The 18,474-nt window shown below is 38.1% G+C and overlaps 1 protein-coding gene across 1 annotated transcript in view; it reads right to left on the reverse strand.

The window, feature by feature from the left end:
- Nucleotides 1-18,474, reverse strand: part of POLA1 (DNA polymerase alpha 1, catalytic subunit) — a 203,213-nt gene that overhangs the window by 66,041 nt on the left and 118,698 nt on the right. Inside the window, exon 35 of the mRNA XM_035542243.2 lies at nucleotides 1,439-1,555. Coding sequence (XP_035398136.1) covers nucleotides 1,439-1,555 — 117 coding nt within the window. The remainder of the gene's footprint in view (nucleotides 1-1,438; nucleotides 1,556-18,474) is intronic.

An 18,474-nucleotide genomic window follows, 5' to 3' on the forward strand; every position in this document is an offset into this window, starting at 1 on the left:
CCTCATGCTGGTTAATACAAATGTATTTTGGAGGAATGTGATAAAATGCAGAGGAAGCAGAAGGTAGAATAATCTACTTCTTACTAAATCTCATCCGTGTCTCTAATAGCTAGGAGTTGGATCGCAATGTGAAACTTCAGCTCTCGTTTATTCAGAAATTGTTAACTGACAAGCCTGGACGCTTGTAATACCCATGTAAGTGCTTTTCTGCTGCTTCTGGCTTTAAATTTCTTAAAACAGTGAACTCTAGTTTAACAGCATATGTGAAAGGTTTGTTCTCTGTCAGATTTGCTTTTCTTCCTTTCTCATGTTATGTCTCTCTACGGTTCCTCTGTAAGTAGACTGTGAACTTCCACTCATTCTTACCCACTTTCTATCTGACCTTATATTCTTCAACATTAATTCATCACTAAAGCAAAAAATCACTATCTTTTGATCAATCTGTGACAATACTGTCTCAGTCCCTTGATCTTTATTAACACTTATCTTTTGTGACTCTTTACATCTGAAGTGCCAAATAAAAAGGACCAAAAAAATCTCGTGGTAAATATAACACTGTCTTCTTCAGAGCATTGACCCCCTTATCTCAAACCCTTGATTTTTCTAAGTTTTACATAAGCATGGATAATTTAAAGACTATTACAACCTGAAATGAATACCAGCCAAAGATTCCCTTTTTTCATTATGATTTTTTTCTCTCTCTAACTTTGGTTCTTACATGTAAACTCTGGAAAATGTCAAGACTGCTAAATGTTAAATTCGTTTTGTACTCCTTTTCCTGAACAAAGAAATGGAAGTACTTTGCCAGAATTCTGCAATATGTAATAGAGACGGCTTCCTTTAATTTCAAAGTCGTGAACTACAAACAACTAAAGCATACAGCTCAATGTGAGGTTTAAAAACTTCTATGTATTTAAGGAACTAAGCCAAATCTGGAGGTGCAGAACCCAAAACTTCTCACCTCCTGAAAACACTTATCACTTTACAGTAGCTCCAAAAGATGTTATCAGTAGCCCCAAAAGATGGTATGAAAGCCCACTTTCAGCTCCTTAGCACTTTAGTGATAAGCATCCAATCAGATGAGAACCAGTCAGCACAAAAGTAGGCAGTTGGTTTTGTTTCGGAAGGTTGGTTTTGTTTATTTTAATTTACCTGTATTCTGGCAGAAACATTCCAACAAATTCCAGTTTGATGACCAAATGCTCATCAGCTGGAAATTTTCCAAACACAGCAGCTGCATGGCATGCTCTCTTCACAGCAATGAGGCCACAGCTTGAATGTGGAGCAGGACAAGCATGTAACAGTCTCCTTTAAACTAGTCACATAATTAGAAACTCCTGCTTTATTCTATTATTTTTGAAAGGTAGAGTTGAGAGGCAAGCAAGCTTCCCGAGAATCCTGCTCAACTGTTGTCAAAGTGTTTTCCCAAAACACTTACCTCTGGTCTCAGGATAGCCTTTCTACAGGCCTGGCATACAGGACCACTCCGTGAAAAACTGAGGGGAACTCTTCGGGTTCGATTCTGGCAAGTTGGTTCCTCACATATTAACCAACCCTACAGAAAGAGAAAACGTAGAAGACATTTTGAGCATAAATCCAAGTTGCAGTACTCCATCCAAATAATGATTCATAGTCAAGGAAGAGCGAAAAAAACAAACAAAACAATTTAAAGTCTTCTGTGAAGCTCATATGGCCCTGAGATCCAAAAACCACATATAAAGAGATGAAGGTCTTGTTGAAGGTAATACTATCAATGGTGAATAACTAAAATTCCTCTTGCTTCAAATCGCACATTCTGCACACTTCAGCCATCCCTTCCTTGAAACGTACTGAAACCTCCGCTGTTCTCCAGTTCAGACAATATTACTATGTAACAGAATTATTCTATACAACTATGCAGACCAGACAACAAGACGCCCCGATTTAAATTTTAAAGTAAAGTATAATTTCCTTGCTTGCTCTTCTGAAGGGTAGAAGAGTTTTAATTTTTAGGCTTACTGACGACAGCCAGAAGCCAGTCAGACAACCAGCCTTCCTTCCTTCTTTCCTTCAATAGGAAGCCATTGAGACTTCAACAAAAACTAAGCTTTTGCTGCCTTAAAATGATATAAAATATGAGCCTGCTTGATCTATGTCAGCTCAGGGAAACAATGCAAAAGGCCTCTCTTACAAGTACGGAAGAATTAACATTTCTGGGATCCGGAAGTACCCAAGAACACCTTCTGCACCAGGTCCAACCACAGGTTAAACCGGCGCCATACTTTGTCTCTAAAAACCACCAATAGCAGATGCCGAGGGAATAGCATAAGAGCAAGCATAGAGTTTGTTTTTTCAAGAAGATTCTCCCAACTTTTGGGAATGGCACAAGGACCTCCTGAATCACTGTGTCTCTATATATTCAGTGGTGCTGGATGCATTACTGCTCCCAACCCACCGAATTTCAAGTGCTCTTTGAACCAATGTAAACTTTTAGCATCTACAACATCCTGCAGAATAACTATGCACTGTACAAAACAGTGTCTTATTTCCCTTGAACACGCCAAAAAAAGATTTTCTAATGCCTTCTAGTTCTTATATCAGGAGAGAGTAGGAATAATCATTCTGCATTCACCTTTTCCATGCCACTCATGATTTTACAGACCTCCATCACATCACCTGCAATCAAACTCTTTTCCAAACCACAGTCCTAATTTATTTAGTTGCTCCTTGCATGGAAACCACTCCACATCTTTGTTGCTCTTCTCTAAAGCTTTTCCTTTTTTTTTTTTTTTTTTTTTTTTTTAAGAACAAGGGGGCAAGGGAAAATGGGACAAATGGGGAGAGAGATGAAACCAGCACTGCACACTGTGTTCAGGATGCCAGAAGAACATGAATTTATACAGAAAGAAGATGGTACGTACCATCTTGTTTTCTGCTCCTTCCTTTTCTCTAGTTCTGTTTGCCCAGAGCACTAGTGAACATTTGAACACTGAGCAGTCATTGCCAGAAAGACATTTATTATTATCTAAAGATTACAATTTCATTCTTAAGTTGTAATAGTCAAGACACACATTGTATGCAAAATTAAGATTGGGTTTTTAGCATCTACATCTCTTGACATTGACAGAGGATTTCATCTTCCATTGTTATCTAACAAGTCAACTTTGTATCGTGAAGGTCTTCCTCCAACTCCTCTCAAACAGTCCCTGCTTTTACTAACCTGAGTGGTTCAGCATTACTTAGCTCCGTATTTCAGATTATCAGATATTTCTGCAGTTGAATAGTCTATTTTTTGCCTGCATTTCCAAACTTTTGCTTTTGTTGCTCCTGCAAAGAAGTGAAATCTACACGCTGTGATTCCAGGTACTTTGATGGAAATATTCCAAAGGAAGGACAACTCAAAAAACTGCTTGCTTCCCCACTCACCGATTCTGCAACAAGCTGTATCATTATACCCTGGCAATGACTTCTACCCAATCTCCATGATGGCAGCTGAGGTTTCCAGTTTCTGTCACGTTTCCCACCCTTTCAGTTTCCACAGCCTCCCTCAGAGCACTACAGCCTCTATCGCTATCTTTGCTGGGAAGTCAGCAAGGCAAGGCTGCAGCTACACAACCCTGCTGGCTTTCAGCTGGTGGAGATTCAGGCTTGCTGACAAAGCAAATTTGTTAATTAGATGCGACATAAGTTTTCGTTCCTCACTGCCAAAGACCAAACCTGAACCTGTATTTTGGGCCTCAGTAATCAATCCAGTGTCCTGATTTAATACAATTATGTCAGTATGTTAGTTTGAAGTTAGATATTTGAATTACTTTATTTATAATGCTTTGGAACTTATGTGGCAGGTTACATAAACATTAGTTTTCCATTTTAGAGAACACTTAAAATGGGACTTGACTATTACTTCTCTTAAAAGTTGATTTTTAGTTTTTAATTTTTATCAAAGCCTTTCCTATCATTTGCTGAAGTATACAGGGATTTTTTGTTTGTTTGTTTTTGCGGCTTTTTCTCTAAGCAATCAGATAACCTGATAAAAGGAGATAACCATCTCCTTTTGTGTTTGTCAGCTTTACCCCCTTCTTCCAATTAAAAAATAAATTCTTTCACCATTTCTCCAGCCATGTCATATCCTCAACACTCGGTGCCATGCGCTTCAAAACACTTCCTGCTGCTCTCACACAAAGGAGCTTTTCTGCCCTTGTGGGCAGACTAGAGTAACTTCATGAACTTTCTGCCAACAGCAAGGTATATGGCACTACCTAAGATGTGTGCTCAAGTCCGTAATGCAGAAACGGAAGTACACAAAACAGCTCTAAAGACTGAAGAGTTGCAAAGAGTCAGAAACAGTCCAGTATATACGCAGTTAGGGTTCGTTGCACCCAACTTTGGGTATCTAGAAGCCTGATATTCAGCTTAAACTACTCACCCTATGATCTGTTTAGAGTAAATGGAAGTTGAAAAAAGCATCTCCAAAAAGCAGTTCACCTAACATTTTGGGATGAGACAAGCTATTATCTAGGGTTCTCTTAATAAAATAAGTGTATAATCCATGTCAGAGCAAGCTTTCTGGAAAAAGTATGATCACCATAACTAACCACTATGTTTGGGTTTTATTGTTATGCAGATTATCAACCTAAATCATTACATATTTAATACTGCAACGTGAGAAAATTTCAAGAATTCAGAAATCTTCTGTAAATTTAATTTTGGTCTGCTGCACAACCGTTGCCCTAGCAGTCCTAGTACAATTCTCCTTGTCTCTCACAAATTACTTACAGCAAATATCTCACAAGTGACATCAGAAAGATAGACGCTGTTCAACAAGACTGACTGACTTCAGCTGATGTTTCACCATGGAAGTCCTACTTTAGGCTCTGACTCAAGGTCTTTTGGAGTGAGTGGACATAAAAATGAGCCTGAAGTCACAAAGCTAGTATTTAGCTTTGGTTTTGCACATGGACTTATGATTTATTTCTATAAAAGGAAGGTGTTGATTAGTTGCCTCACATTTTCTTAATAACTTAAACAGATGTAGAATAATTTATTGCCATGAAAAGTTAGTGAAGGAAAGGACTTGAAAACTTCACACTCTCACTCACGTGAGTACTAAGAATATCGTTAGTGCTACTGTGAGGGAAAACAAAGACATTTTTGGAGAAACAAGTCACATATCTTCCATTAAGGAGAGACTAAGGACATGGTCTGCATGGAAAGCCATTTGTGCCCTATTTGCTTTGTATCTATACCTTCCTGTGAAGCATCTGGTAGCAGTGTGACACAAAGAGGGTCTTAAAATACACAGCCAGGCAGGAGGAGGTGCAGAGGGTGTCCTATCCCAGTCCCAAACCCTCCTGTTTCTGTGAGTGTTTCAGCTGTAACTATGAAAAGCTTCTGTGCGCACAAAAAGAGAACATTCATGTTTCAAAACATATTTAATGACTACATTTGAACTTCAAACAATTTAGTATACTAGAAAAATAAAGCATGAAAACTGCTGGATTGTAAGGTATGAGAGTTAGGGAACGCAAGTGCAACTGAAAAAACAAAGCCTGGGATGGGAGCAGCATCCCAACTTCGGCTGAGCAGGCTACTCAGAAATAGGCAACGGCGAAATACTGCTTGATAAAAGTAACAGTGCATTTTCTGCCACCTATTGGCATTTTTAGCTAATGATAAGAATCAAAGGACTACACCAGTTGCAAGGTACTGCTTCAATTATCTTAAAAGGGAATAGAGAGGTGGTCCACCCAAACTACTATTAAATAATAACATTTGAAGCAAGTTTCTTTATGCAATTGCTTCAGTCTAATGCAGTCACTGTGCAAGAAAACACTGGGAACGTTGCTGGTCACAAAATACAAAGGTGAAACGTGACTGAAGAACTCTGCTTAAACTAAAAACAATAGCTTGGGATAAAAATAAGCATTCATGTTCAACAGCTTACACTTGTTTTTAACTACTAAGGACTAATGATAAAAACAACTTTCACTGAAAAGTATATTTCTCAATAAACTATATTTAAAAAATGGAGATCTAAGTTGTTGTCCACAAAAATGAACATGCAACAATATCCATTACGTAGATACTAACTAAATGTCCCTTCAACTCATAGAGAAAACAGTTAATGTAATTTGTCTAGACTTCCTACCAGTTATAATTAACATTAAAGAGGTCTTTTCTTCTTTGTCACCTCTCTATTCAGGACTTATTTGCGTTTGTTTGTACTTACTATCTATTAATCTCTCTTAACAAATGACAACAATAACTGTTGCTATTATGCATGGAAATTAAACATGTAGATAACTGTGTGAAGGGAGCTATTTTTGAAAAAAGCAGTATCAGAAACATGTAGCTCTTTATGTCTCTTGTTTTGCTTTGATAATTAAGCCATAGCCTTGATTTGTTTCAAACAAAAAACTTTTCCATGGACATGCATGTTGCAATCAAGTTCAATACATGCATTATGTTCTGATTCAATTTGTTCAAGTGCATTATTGTTAACCCTTATTTGATCCATGCCTATCATCTTCGCTGACCAAACAAAACCAATCCCTCATTTCCCAGCAGCTATCGCTAAGTCTGTAAATTAATTTGCAATAGATCAAACAAAATCATAATAGAAAACCTTCAGTTTTGTTCTACTTGGTATCTGCAACATTGTGGGAAATAAAATGCAAGTTGATAAAAAAAAAAAAAAAGCAACTAGCATTTCCAAACATTCTGTCTATAAATGCTTAGCTCATTTTAAAATATATTTTAAAAAAAGTCTGGAAAAAAAAACAACTGAAGTAAATGCACATTATAAAAGAAAATCCCTGAAGAGTACTATGTCCACAAACTGTAGCTAATGGGGAGAAATTTGCAAGTCAAAAGTAATTTTCTTTCTTTGTAAGTCTGTTCTTGAGAATTAGCCTCTCTCATTCTACTGATCAACAAGTATTATAAATATTACCCCAAAATACAGAGGCAAGTGGTTTTGGAACAGCCTTTCAAACAGAAGTTGAAGGAGTCAACAACACACATTTACTGAGCTTTATCTTAATAGTTCTTACAAATTGCATTTCACAATGTAGCTTGGTTGCCTGCTACAGTAGAGGACTGGATTTGCTTCTCTACAGCACTTCAGCCCTGTATGTGTGTTCCTGCCTTCAGATACTCTGGATGCTCAGGGGCCAAGATGCTTTAAATTCACAGAGAATGAAAAAATGCAGTAGTATAAAGGAGAAAGCTGCAAGCACTGAAAATTATTCAGGTCACTATCAGTCACTTTGGAGTTGAATTTAAAATGTAATTAGTGATTGCTTCTCTACAGTCTCCATTGAAGACAGTTTTAATGTGGATTTTTGAAAATGGGATCTTGGTACATGACGTTCGATCTCCAGATGGCTAAGATATCCAAGCTGGAGAAAACTAGATCCAAAATCCACAGCAGCTTCCTCACTGCAAAGCTGGACTTACCACCTTATCTGATCAAGCCAACCCAGAAAGGAAGTGTGGAAAGACTACCTGGACCAGCTTTCCTAGTCAATCAGCACAAGCTTGCTGATCAGCAAACCAGCTTTTAGAAGGCAGAATATTAGACAACACAATGAGAAATTTCTTATTTAGGTGTCATTGTGAGTTACTAATCAAGACACCTTGACTTCAGACTGACCTCTGGTTTTCAACTACTCCTACGAAAGCATTTTGTTTCCACTAACTCCAAGACCAGAATCTTCAAACTACATTTTTCTGCTATTATTATGATTTACCCTCATGGACATTTACCCAAGAGGGTAAGTCTGGTTAAAGTGGCTCTTTGCTTCCCTGGAAGGACAAGGAACCAGTTGTCTTCCACTGGTTCCCTGGAAGGACAAAGTTCCCCCAGGATTTTTCTACTGCCTGAACTATCAAATTTGTTACCCCCATGCAATGTTAAGAGATTGATGACTTTATGAAACACTTTATACGAAGTTTCTCATCATAAAAGTGGATTTGACTCAGTGACACTAAAGTTATCAGTTCCCCTTGCCATAACCTGTGTACATCTCAAGTAGTTTCTCCATGTTCCACCTGTCTGTGTCTTCTATAAATATCCAAACATTTCGGGGAACAGACAGACAAACGCTCTTTAGTAGCACACAGCATCTCAGGAATTAGAACTTGAGCCAAAACCTTGGTTTGCACATTCTTTGGCACGAGTTTCGGCTATTAATAGCAGCTACATCTTTTAAGAACTGCATCACAATTTACACTTGAAATACCACAGGTGGAATCAATATCCAGTTAAAGATGAACTACTGTAAAGTCATGGAAGTTTTTCTGAACTGTTTCTGAGTTCCAGAAACCCAATTAAAGTAATTTCAACTTCCAAGCTGCTTTTTTGCTAGTTCAGAATAAAGAAATACTCTAGTAATAACACTGAATCAATCTAATGCACTTGCATAGTGTTGGTGAGATCACAGCAGCAATGAAAATCTGAATGACATTGTGAGGACCTAGTGTCACACTCTGGGATTTCCATAGACTATAGAGACTAGAGTGACATGTAGCTGCAACAACCCCCAAAAGAAAGCCCTCAGCTCAGGGATGGTATCAGAAATAATAAACAAGGTTTCACATGGGAAACTATACCTACTTAGTGAGCTGAAGCTCAGCATAACTGAGGTTCCTAAGGGCACACTGCAGTTTTTCATGGAGAAGTCTAACTGCCAAAAAACTCAGAAAACCACTCTAATAGAGAAACCAATTCTATTGCTGCCAGACAGAAGAAAGGCATAGACACATTTATTCTCTTTTCAAGATAGAAGACTCAATGATGAAAGATTAGGATTGGCATAATCAGAATCACACTGTTCTCCTCTACAGAAAAAGCAAGGTGTTTTTGTTTGTTTTTTAAAGCTCCCTGTGCTACCCTGTCACCTGCCTGCTTCATATACTTTCTCTTGCCCAGCTAGCTTCTTCATTCCCATTGTCTTTCCAGAACAAGTAAAAAGATGCATCAGATAGTTGTTTCACCAGTCTTACGGACGGAGTCATTTATCTGTGAAACTAGCAAAATAGACTCAGTGGGGTCCAGCTTGATCAGGAGGGCTCCACACAGGTGGTACGGTAAAACATCTTACCCAGTCCGGTCTATGCATCTCCTAGACAGCTTGAGAAGAGATGGCCATTCCTTTGGAAGCTGTAGCTACTAATGCAAACAACTCTGAGACTAAAGTACCTGAACTTATAAAAGACTGCATCAACATACGAAAACAACACACTATGATGACTAAAAAGCTACCTCTTGGGCACCACTCTGTTCGTGCAGGTAAAAGAAAGAACAAGTAAATTCATCGTAAAGGTAAGGTATCATTTGGAGGTAATCTTGTCAGAAAGAAATTTAAGGGAAGAAGAATATCCTACCTCAGAAGAACATCATATTTGGAAAACCAGCCATCAGGCTTTTTTTACTTCCTCACCCCTTTGCAAAATGACCGCCATCAGAATAGAAGCCTTTATAAGAACATGCAACAGCCAAATTTGCCCCTGAGGAAAGGGACTTTTTAGCTCTCCAGAAGTTAGCGCTACAAATAGAAGGTGGACCTGCACCTTCCCAGGCGGAGGATCTTACCTATTTTGACATTTCTGCTATCAATGATCTCCTTGATAAAAGGAAAGCAGACCCTACTGACAGAAGTCATACAAACCAGCCCTAAAAACCAGATAGTGTTGGAGTTGGAACCAATTGGTGATGCAGAATTCTGGGTCAGCACCTTTTTCAGTATCCTCCAAAGTAGGAGAGGAAACTTGATATTCCTCAAGCATACCAAACTCCAAAAACTAATAAAAAAACAGTATCTGTAAGACCTTGACCATTTCTATTTTTGAAGGAAATCTGCAGGGTCTATAAAGCTTCTTCCCATATAGGTTTAGACGTATTTAGATCTCAAAGTAGTATATGGCTAGACATTGTTATTAATACACTAATCATTCTTTCTTTTCCACTTTCACAAGACTTAACTTTATCAAAACTTTAGCAAGAAATTACTAGAAAAGTTTTCTCCCTGACTTTAACATGTAAAAACTTCCTTACCACAGAGATCAAATTGTAGAAAGTCAGAAGCCCTAACGTCAGGTTCAAGAGATCCCTTACTAGCAAAAAAATTTGTCTGAATTTCATCCTAGAGTTTCAAGATGTAAAAGCAAATTCTCTTGAACTGCCAGACATAACTGAATCTTTTACTTAAGTCAAAAATCTCTTAAAACGAATATATCTAGCATATCTACAGTCAAATCTAAAAAAAACAAAGGATGATCTTTGAGAATGTCTTATTTTAAGGCTTTATACTGCTGTCCGCACTGTAACATTTAATCATCTCCAATAATAAATTCACTTGATATTTCCATAGAGACTTCAAAGATTATTTTATAAAAGGAGCTGGGTCAAGAGTTTATTATTGACGCTGGCTGACTAGAGCTTTCGTCTTTTAATGGGGATAGGTACCATGTTAAACATAGTGCCAAACTTGTTCTAGCTGAAAGGAAAGATGTTGCAGCATATACTTAGATTTGCATCAGCTCCTTTATGAATTTATCCTGTAGCTTAAATACTTTACACATGGAATGCTTATTCAGTGTTCTCTGGTGTTCTGTTACGTATTGTGGGCATTTGGCTTTCAATTCCAAGCAGCAACGCAAATAATTTTCGTTTCTCAATGACTGAAATTTGTTCCTGAAATTTATACATAAAACTAGTCGTAGTCCATTAAGAGACCTTGTCAAAGATCCAGTGTGGTATATGACTATCTGGATCACAAGCAAATATAAGGAGCTTATTATTATTATTATTAAAACCAACTCACTCCTGTCTGCTGACTTGACTTTTTTTTTTCCCCTATACATTATATATCATACCTAGTTCCTCATCCAGAAAAAATAGGTTATATTTCCCACTATGAGTAGTTTGAGAGTCTGATGCTACCTGATCATCCAATTTAGGAAAAAAGTAAACAGGGACCACAGCTTTTCACACTCCATTTCATGCTGCCTCACTTCAGTGGACGTTGAAGATATGATTTCAATTTCTTTTCAAAGCACTTCCTCATTTTCAGAGCTTCTTGAGTTTTGGCCTATATAACTGATCTGAATTCAGCTGTGGGATGGAGTGGATAAAAAAAACCTCTCATAAAGAAAGGAAATGCCTTTCCTGGATGGTTCATTCTGCTCCTCTTGAATTCACCATTTGCCTGAGAAAGCATTAGCCAGGCTGATTAATGGATAGAAGCAATCTTTGAGGAAAAATACACAACTGTCTCTTAAATGAAAGAATAGTAACAGGGAGATATGAATTGCTTTTCAAAGTGTACTATTTCAAAGCAGTACAGACCATGGAGATGGCTGGTTATATCCAGCATTATTATCACAGGAACCAGTTAAAGGATGTTATCAAACTGAAGCACGTTAGCCAACAACTTCCTAGTGGAAGGCAAATGATCACCTTACCACCCAATGAGACTGTACTGCTGGTAAGAGCGAAGGATACCCTCTCCAAACTAATATCTACTGAACCCTCCTGATCTCAGAGACACACTTGTCACCTCAGCTCCCCACTGGAAAGCTGCCAGCCCAAACTGACTGAAAGGCAACTGGAGTCAGTGGGATCCATACCCTTCAAAGACCAGATGTGACAGTCCAGAGCAACCAGTCAAACTGCAATTAATGTAGCTTCACTGACTGGCTACCTTAAAGTATGAGAGAGGAAATAGTTTCTCAGGAAAACATGAAGTGTCCTTCTATCTTGAAAACGCTGATGATATTAGAATGACAGAGACAGTGATGTGGGTTCCTGGCAGCCTTTACAAAAGTGAAGCTTACCTTTCACACCAAACTGCTCAGATCCAAAACACGAAAAGAAAAGACCCAAGCCTAGCTGCCTTTGAATACTGTGGAAATTTGATATAAATTCATCAACGACTTAGCCTACAACAAAATTCTGTCTCATAAGAACACTTTCTAGATGTTTATTCACTACTCACATATAGTAACCACCCTTTTATAAACTGACTACCACAAGAAACTATCAGTAAAGTATTGCTCTTGTGACACAAAGTAAGCCACAAACAATCATATGCCTATTTCTATACTACTGAAAATGAAAGTTTGTAGACTTCCAATAATGATATTTTGTGATTTAGATATTCCAAAACAATAGAACTGGAATTGCTTTCTCATCCAAAACTGAAAAAAAAAATGAACGAAAACACCCAAGACTGAAAGAAAACTTCATTAACCTCTAGATAATATTACTCTCAGCAATATCTGTCATATCAGTCTGATCATTAGTCTCAGAAAAAATATCAAAGTAGGAGATAATGGAACAAGCAAGAAATGTACCCTACCACCCAAAGAAGAATCCAAATGCTCAAACTAACGTAAAAAAAAATGCTTTAAGCAAAATTATCAGCCAAGACAGAAGTGAAAAATATCTTGTAGGTCAATGTAAGAGTTTTACATGTTGCTTTAAAAAAAAATCAATTTTTAATAAGACATCTTCAAATGTACAGTCATATGTCATTTCATACAAGTTATTTGAAACTTATTGATCTCATTTGTGCAAAGACCTGGCTCTGTCATCAGCCTGCTGAAAAGATAATGGAGCACTCCAAACCCTTATGATAGGTTAGATGCAAACAGTGGCCCTCATTTAAACACATGTAATAGCACCACAAGCAGACAAATTCCAACCTTAACAGTTGTACATTATACACTAAATTAGCAACTATGTTCTGCTTTACTTCACATCAAAGCCAATACCTCGGTCTTGTTTATCTTCAGTAAAATAAGGTGCTGGGCACCAAAATATGCACCCAAAACACTGTGAAGTAGAGCACAAGTGCTCATAGTCTGACATACTGTCCTCAAAGAAAACCGGCAACTACCAGTTGTTTTATTTTACTTAGAAAACATGAAAACAGCTAAATTAGATTTCAAGTAAGCAACGGGGAGATGGCATACTTAAAATGACTACATATGGAAAACTACGTTGAAAAAAGGATCAGTGAAAGATGTCTTACATACTTCTGTATGGACGTCTAAAACCACTGCAAGGATATTCAAGTCTATTCTGTGAAATATTCTCCCTATTCACACAACTCAAAGCAAGCCACATTCTTAAGCTGTAACAGGTCACAACTAAGTACAGTACCTTGCTTCACAAATAATTTTGCTTTGTCTGTCAACTGTCAACAAAGCACAAAGAGCTCATACAGTCCATGCATGTATTGCTTGCTAAAGGATCTAGCAAAACACAAACAGTAAGAACTGAAGACTTCTTCAGATCCGTGCCTCTACTTTGGGCAGAAAGCTGCAAACACTCAACTCCCCCCCATCTTTCACTATTCTACCCTCTCCCCTCAAAGATACATGCTGTCTTTGAAATTTTCCCCCATTACAGAACCATTTTGCAGGAAGTTCACTGATGCCAGACATAACACAGACCATATGCAAGGAATATCTGACTTTAACCTTGTACCCAGCAATAACAGTAAGATCTGTTGACTCTATTATACATCTCAAGTACATAAAAAGACTTTATGTGAAACATTTACCTTTGCAACATGGTTTGAACACCTCTGGAATACTGAAAGAGTTAATACAGTTGTGAAAACTTTAAAAATAATAATGAGCTGACATACATAAATGAGTTTAGAGGGGCTCAACACAATAGGAGGTAATGATAGAGAAAATGGTCTCAACAGCCTGGTCACCTTAAACTAGGAAAGTTTAAAGCATCTCTAAGCAATGTTTGTTCATTTAAGTTTGATTATTTTCTCCTTGAGAATGGTACTAATGAAACTGAATATCTTTCATGGTTTCGAGGAGCAGTTTGAATGGTCTGCAAACAGGACTGAGGGCAGACAAGGGAACTGGCTGAGCCGGGGGGTTGCTAGGTGATGCAGAATGGAAACCCACAAACTTGCTCAGGTTTACTTTGCTTTCATGCTGCTCTCACACAGGCTCTCCAGAGTTTTAAGAATTAATTTCCAGGTAGCTATTTAAAAACAAAAAGCCAAATAATTAAAAATGAAAAACCCTTCCTGCTCTTCATCTCTTCCCCCAGCCCACCCCCTCAAACAGGAAAAAATTAGGAAAGAGGAAAGGAAATTCACAGCAATAAAGTGCAGGAAATCCATCGCAGGGTTTTGAGTATGACGAGAAGAAGAATGTTCTATCTGTTTATATAATTGTTAAGGCTATGAACGTTTTTCATTGTCTCCAATTAATTTTTACTGCTGGACGTGTAAATAAAAAGGATTTCTGGAGCAATGCTGTGGACCTTTAAAGTACTTAAAATGAAAAACAAGTCATATTTACTAATATTTCCAGTGCAGACTGCAAAAGCAAACTTTTCAGTGGAGCCATTTGTTTCTGTCCCCAGCCTTTTCAGAGCTGTGGTTATTTTTTTTTTTTATTTTTTCTAAAGTATCTGATCAGAGATTGTCCGGTAAGAGCACTTTATTAGATCATCAGTCAGAGGGTTTTACAAGCACCGAGAGCTATGGGCTCAAATGCAGCACATCAGTTTTAATAGCCGAAGGTCTAATAGTAAACTGCAGATACTGCTGAGAACTTTCCATGCACTGAACTCTTGAAAAAGCACCATCTCTCAAGCTTAAATGCAGCTGCCTCTTTCAATGCCGCAAATGGGTAAATTTGACAAAAAAGCCACCATTAAGACTACATGAAAGGCTCAAGACAACATCCTTTCAATGCTTTGTACTTCAGTAATCAGATGTACTTACTCACCCCCTCCCCCAAACCCGATCAAGAACTATTTCTGAATGGTAGGAAATAATTCCACTTTGTACATCTTTTAGTTAATCAAGACTTTCTATTCAGCAATTTGACCTTTTGTTCAAAACAGGATTATCAGTTTTTTCGCCAGTTACCAAGGGCGACTCGCATGGTGAACATAATTGCAATAATTTGCAAAACACCATGGCAACCCACATTACAACTAGGTAAATACTGGTCTTTTGTGCTACATTGTTATTTTCAGAGATGCTGAAGTCAAAGAACGAATGACAAATGAACACAAAATTTATATTTGCTTTGTCTCAAAAGAGAAGAAAATTGATAACAAGAATTGGGGGGAAACCGACTACAGCTGTAATTTCTAACTTGATTAATTAGGATGGTAACAGTCCTTAACAGTATATTCAACAAACAGCCCTGACTTAGTCTCTCCACCCACCTCTCCCTTTCCACGCTACTACCACTAACCCCCACCCCAGACAAATTTTTGCAGCTAGGAGAACAAACAACTCCATTTGCTCTTTTCTTCAACTTAATGGAATCCTTAATTACAGAATATTGTTCTCCTGCTCTTCATTACACTGAAAACTGAAAGTGAGAGAGAGGGAAGGAGGAAGGCAGCGCCGCGCAGGCAGGGTAGCTACAGTCGCCTTGGCGGCTTCTGTCCGCAGCGGACCTAGAGATGAGATGGCACTTTTTGCTTTTCTTTTTTTTTTCCTTAAATAATATTAGCAGCTGTTGAAGAGCAGATAATTAAGGAAACTATAAACTATTGAGTGCTCCAGTTCCCTCACTGGCAGCATTAGCAAACCATGGAAGCTGAAGTCAAGTCATGTGCAAAATCCAAAAGCAGAGGGAGCAACTGCTTGAAAAGAAAAAAACACTCTTAAAATGACCAAACCGGGCAATTTCTAAGAAAACACTTACTATATTAAAACACTTGCCTATCAATAGTATTACATATTTAATAAACTATGATTTTTTAACTTATTTTCTTTATAATTGTAAGAAGCTTAATGTTACAATATAGGCTTTTATTAAGACTACAAGAAACCACATTAAAACCAAGTATTTCAGAAACTTACAAATATAGAAATAATTCTGCTTAAGAAAAAAATTGCTGGGAACAGCATAGTACACGTTACTAACTAAACTTAAAGATAAATTTGCTATGTATTACTGATGCGTGAGTTCTGTGCTGAAGCATTTATCATGCTACAGTGAACCGACTGAATGGCTGAGAGCTTAATTTTCATGATACCATTAATAAAAACAAGTTAAATCTCTACACAGGCCAAATTCTGTCATCAGATGGATGCACATTGCTCCTATAACATCCGGTAGCACCCTTTAGCAATGAACATACAGTGAATGTTCACATACAGAGAGTATATGAAAAATACATTAAGCTGCAAGAAGCGTGCAATCAGAAGCCAGCGTAATCCTCATTTCGATTCCCTGTACATACAAATCATGTGTCAACTTACAGTTAAGGACCACGTCTTTATTTCGGTTCTCATTAAAGGACTGGGTTGCCAGTAGGATAAAACGGGCTTGCAAAGTGAACAAGACCACTGCTGTATTCGCGTGTACTGTAACCACTGGAGACTATACAGTAAAATGAAATAATGAAAATGAAGTGGTAAAGGCAACTAAATCCTGCCCCAGAGAGCTGAAAAGTACTTTTGCCCCTGCTACAGAGACTCTCCTTGCCTCCCTTCTCTGCTCCCTGTGGACAAGTCACTTCAACTTTACTGGAAGGACTCTTAAGCAATGGTCACCAGAGAAATCAGGCTGATTTTGTTGAAATTTGAAGGTCTACCCAGCTGAAGTTTGAGTACATCCAACTGCAAGCTGAAAGCTGTGCTTCGGGCACTGATACATACTCTGAAAATCTGGTCCTTTACACCACAGATTGGGCACCCAAAGTTCTGAATACATTTGATGTTCATTCCTCCATGCCCTGTTTCTCTGAGAAATAAAAATAATTGTCCCCTCACTTTGCGTGGCTCTTAAAAAGATGTTAAGAGCCACTCAGCACTGCAGTGAAGTGTGCCGCAGAAACCCCCTGAGAAAAATAAATAATTCTAGGCAAAGTTGTGGAGAGCGCACGCAGTATGGTAAAGGACACCCACTAAACAATGTCAAGAAACCAGAACAGGCTGCTTTCTCGCCTAGTGAGCACTATCCAACCCGCAGGCTTCCATCTATTGAAGGAAGAAAATGGGATAACATCAGACCAACAATTTGGACCAAACTTCAGCAGGCAGTAATAAATCCAGGATTTTCTCAACTTTCAAGTCCAACTCTGCCATATCAGGACCCCTCTTTTTTTTTTTTTTTTTTTTTAAAGCATTCATCTTTCGGCCCATCCTTCAAAATAGGACTTAAGGGAATGCACAGATTTTGCTGCTCAAACTGCAGGGAACAACCCATAATAACAGTGAATTTCCTCCTTCTCTGCAAGCCACGCATTTTGTCCAGTGTTTGTCAATAGCAGAGGCAAGCAAAAACTTAAGATTTTACACTTTTTTTTTTTTAATCAAATCAATCACTCTCAAATAAAATTGATTTTCCTGTCCAAACTTTCACAGGCCTATCTTCCTCTTCACACATCTTCATGCTATTTCAAGCCTACTTGCCCAACCAAGAGCTTATCCGATGTATTCCCAGTTTGAATATTCTAATTTAGTTAATCCCACTCAATTCTGCTTCTTTGCTTTCACTTTCCTCTGCATCTACCAAGTTCCAGTTCTAGTCTCTTTGCCCACCTATACCCATCTTTTCAATCATAATTCATATCACAAAATGGTTTGGGTTGGAAAGGCCCTTACAGACCGTCTAATTCCAACCCCCCTGCCATGGGCAGGGACACCTCCCACCAGACCAGGTTGCCCAAAGCCCCATCCAGCCTGGCCTTGAACACCTCCAGGGATGGGGCATCCACAGCTTCTCTGGGCAACCTGTGCCAGGGCCTCACCACACCACCCTCTGAGTAAATAATTTATTAATACTTGCTGCTGCTGCTTTTTTTTTTTTTTTTTAAACAGCCATTAATATTTAAAAAAAAGCACACTTAGCTCCTGCTCCATCTAAATTTTAAACAAGTGATTTCCTTTTCTAGGACCTAGCTCTGCAAAACTCTATGACATCCTAGGACAGACACTCATTTGCTGATCAAGGGCCTGAAACTTGTTCCTAAAGCCTAGAATTCTGACAATGAATCTTGCTAAACTTGAACACTTGCAAGGACCTACTGCTAAAAGAACATGCTAAATTTTTTTTCTTAAAGGTTTATAAAATTAGCATTTTGGATGTATTTCTACAGGGGCAGCAAAAGACAACCTACAGAAAAGACAAACAAGGATGAAACAAACTCTTCCTCACAGTCAAGCCATAGCAGCTGTATTTCAGGTATTGCAAGGTCACCTGAACAGCTCTAACACTGCTTTACTGCACTATCATGCAATAAGCAAGTGATTATAATTAAAGCATTTTCATGCTTGTGGCCTACAATTAAGCTGATTTAAATCACTCTGGATTTTCCCCTTTCCCGTTCTTCAAGTGACCACAACTCTGCATAAATGTAGTTGTTTGCTGGTGCTCACTTGGCTGGTTCATGCATCAAGAGGCATGTTTCAACCACAACTTCTGGTTTTGTAACACTTTGGAGTAATTAAAATACAACTGTAGCATACCTTATCCTAAGGAAAAAAA

This window comes from Cygnus atratus, chromosome 1 (assembly GCF_013377495.2).
Source record: "Cygnus atratus isolate AKBS03 ecotype Queensland, Australia chromosome 1, CAtr_DNAZoo_HiC_assembly, whole genome shotgun sequence".
NCBI lineage: Eukaryota > Metazoa > Chordata > Aves > Anseriformes > Anatidae > Cygnus > Cygnus atratus.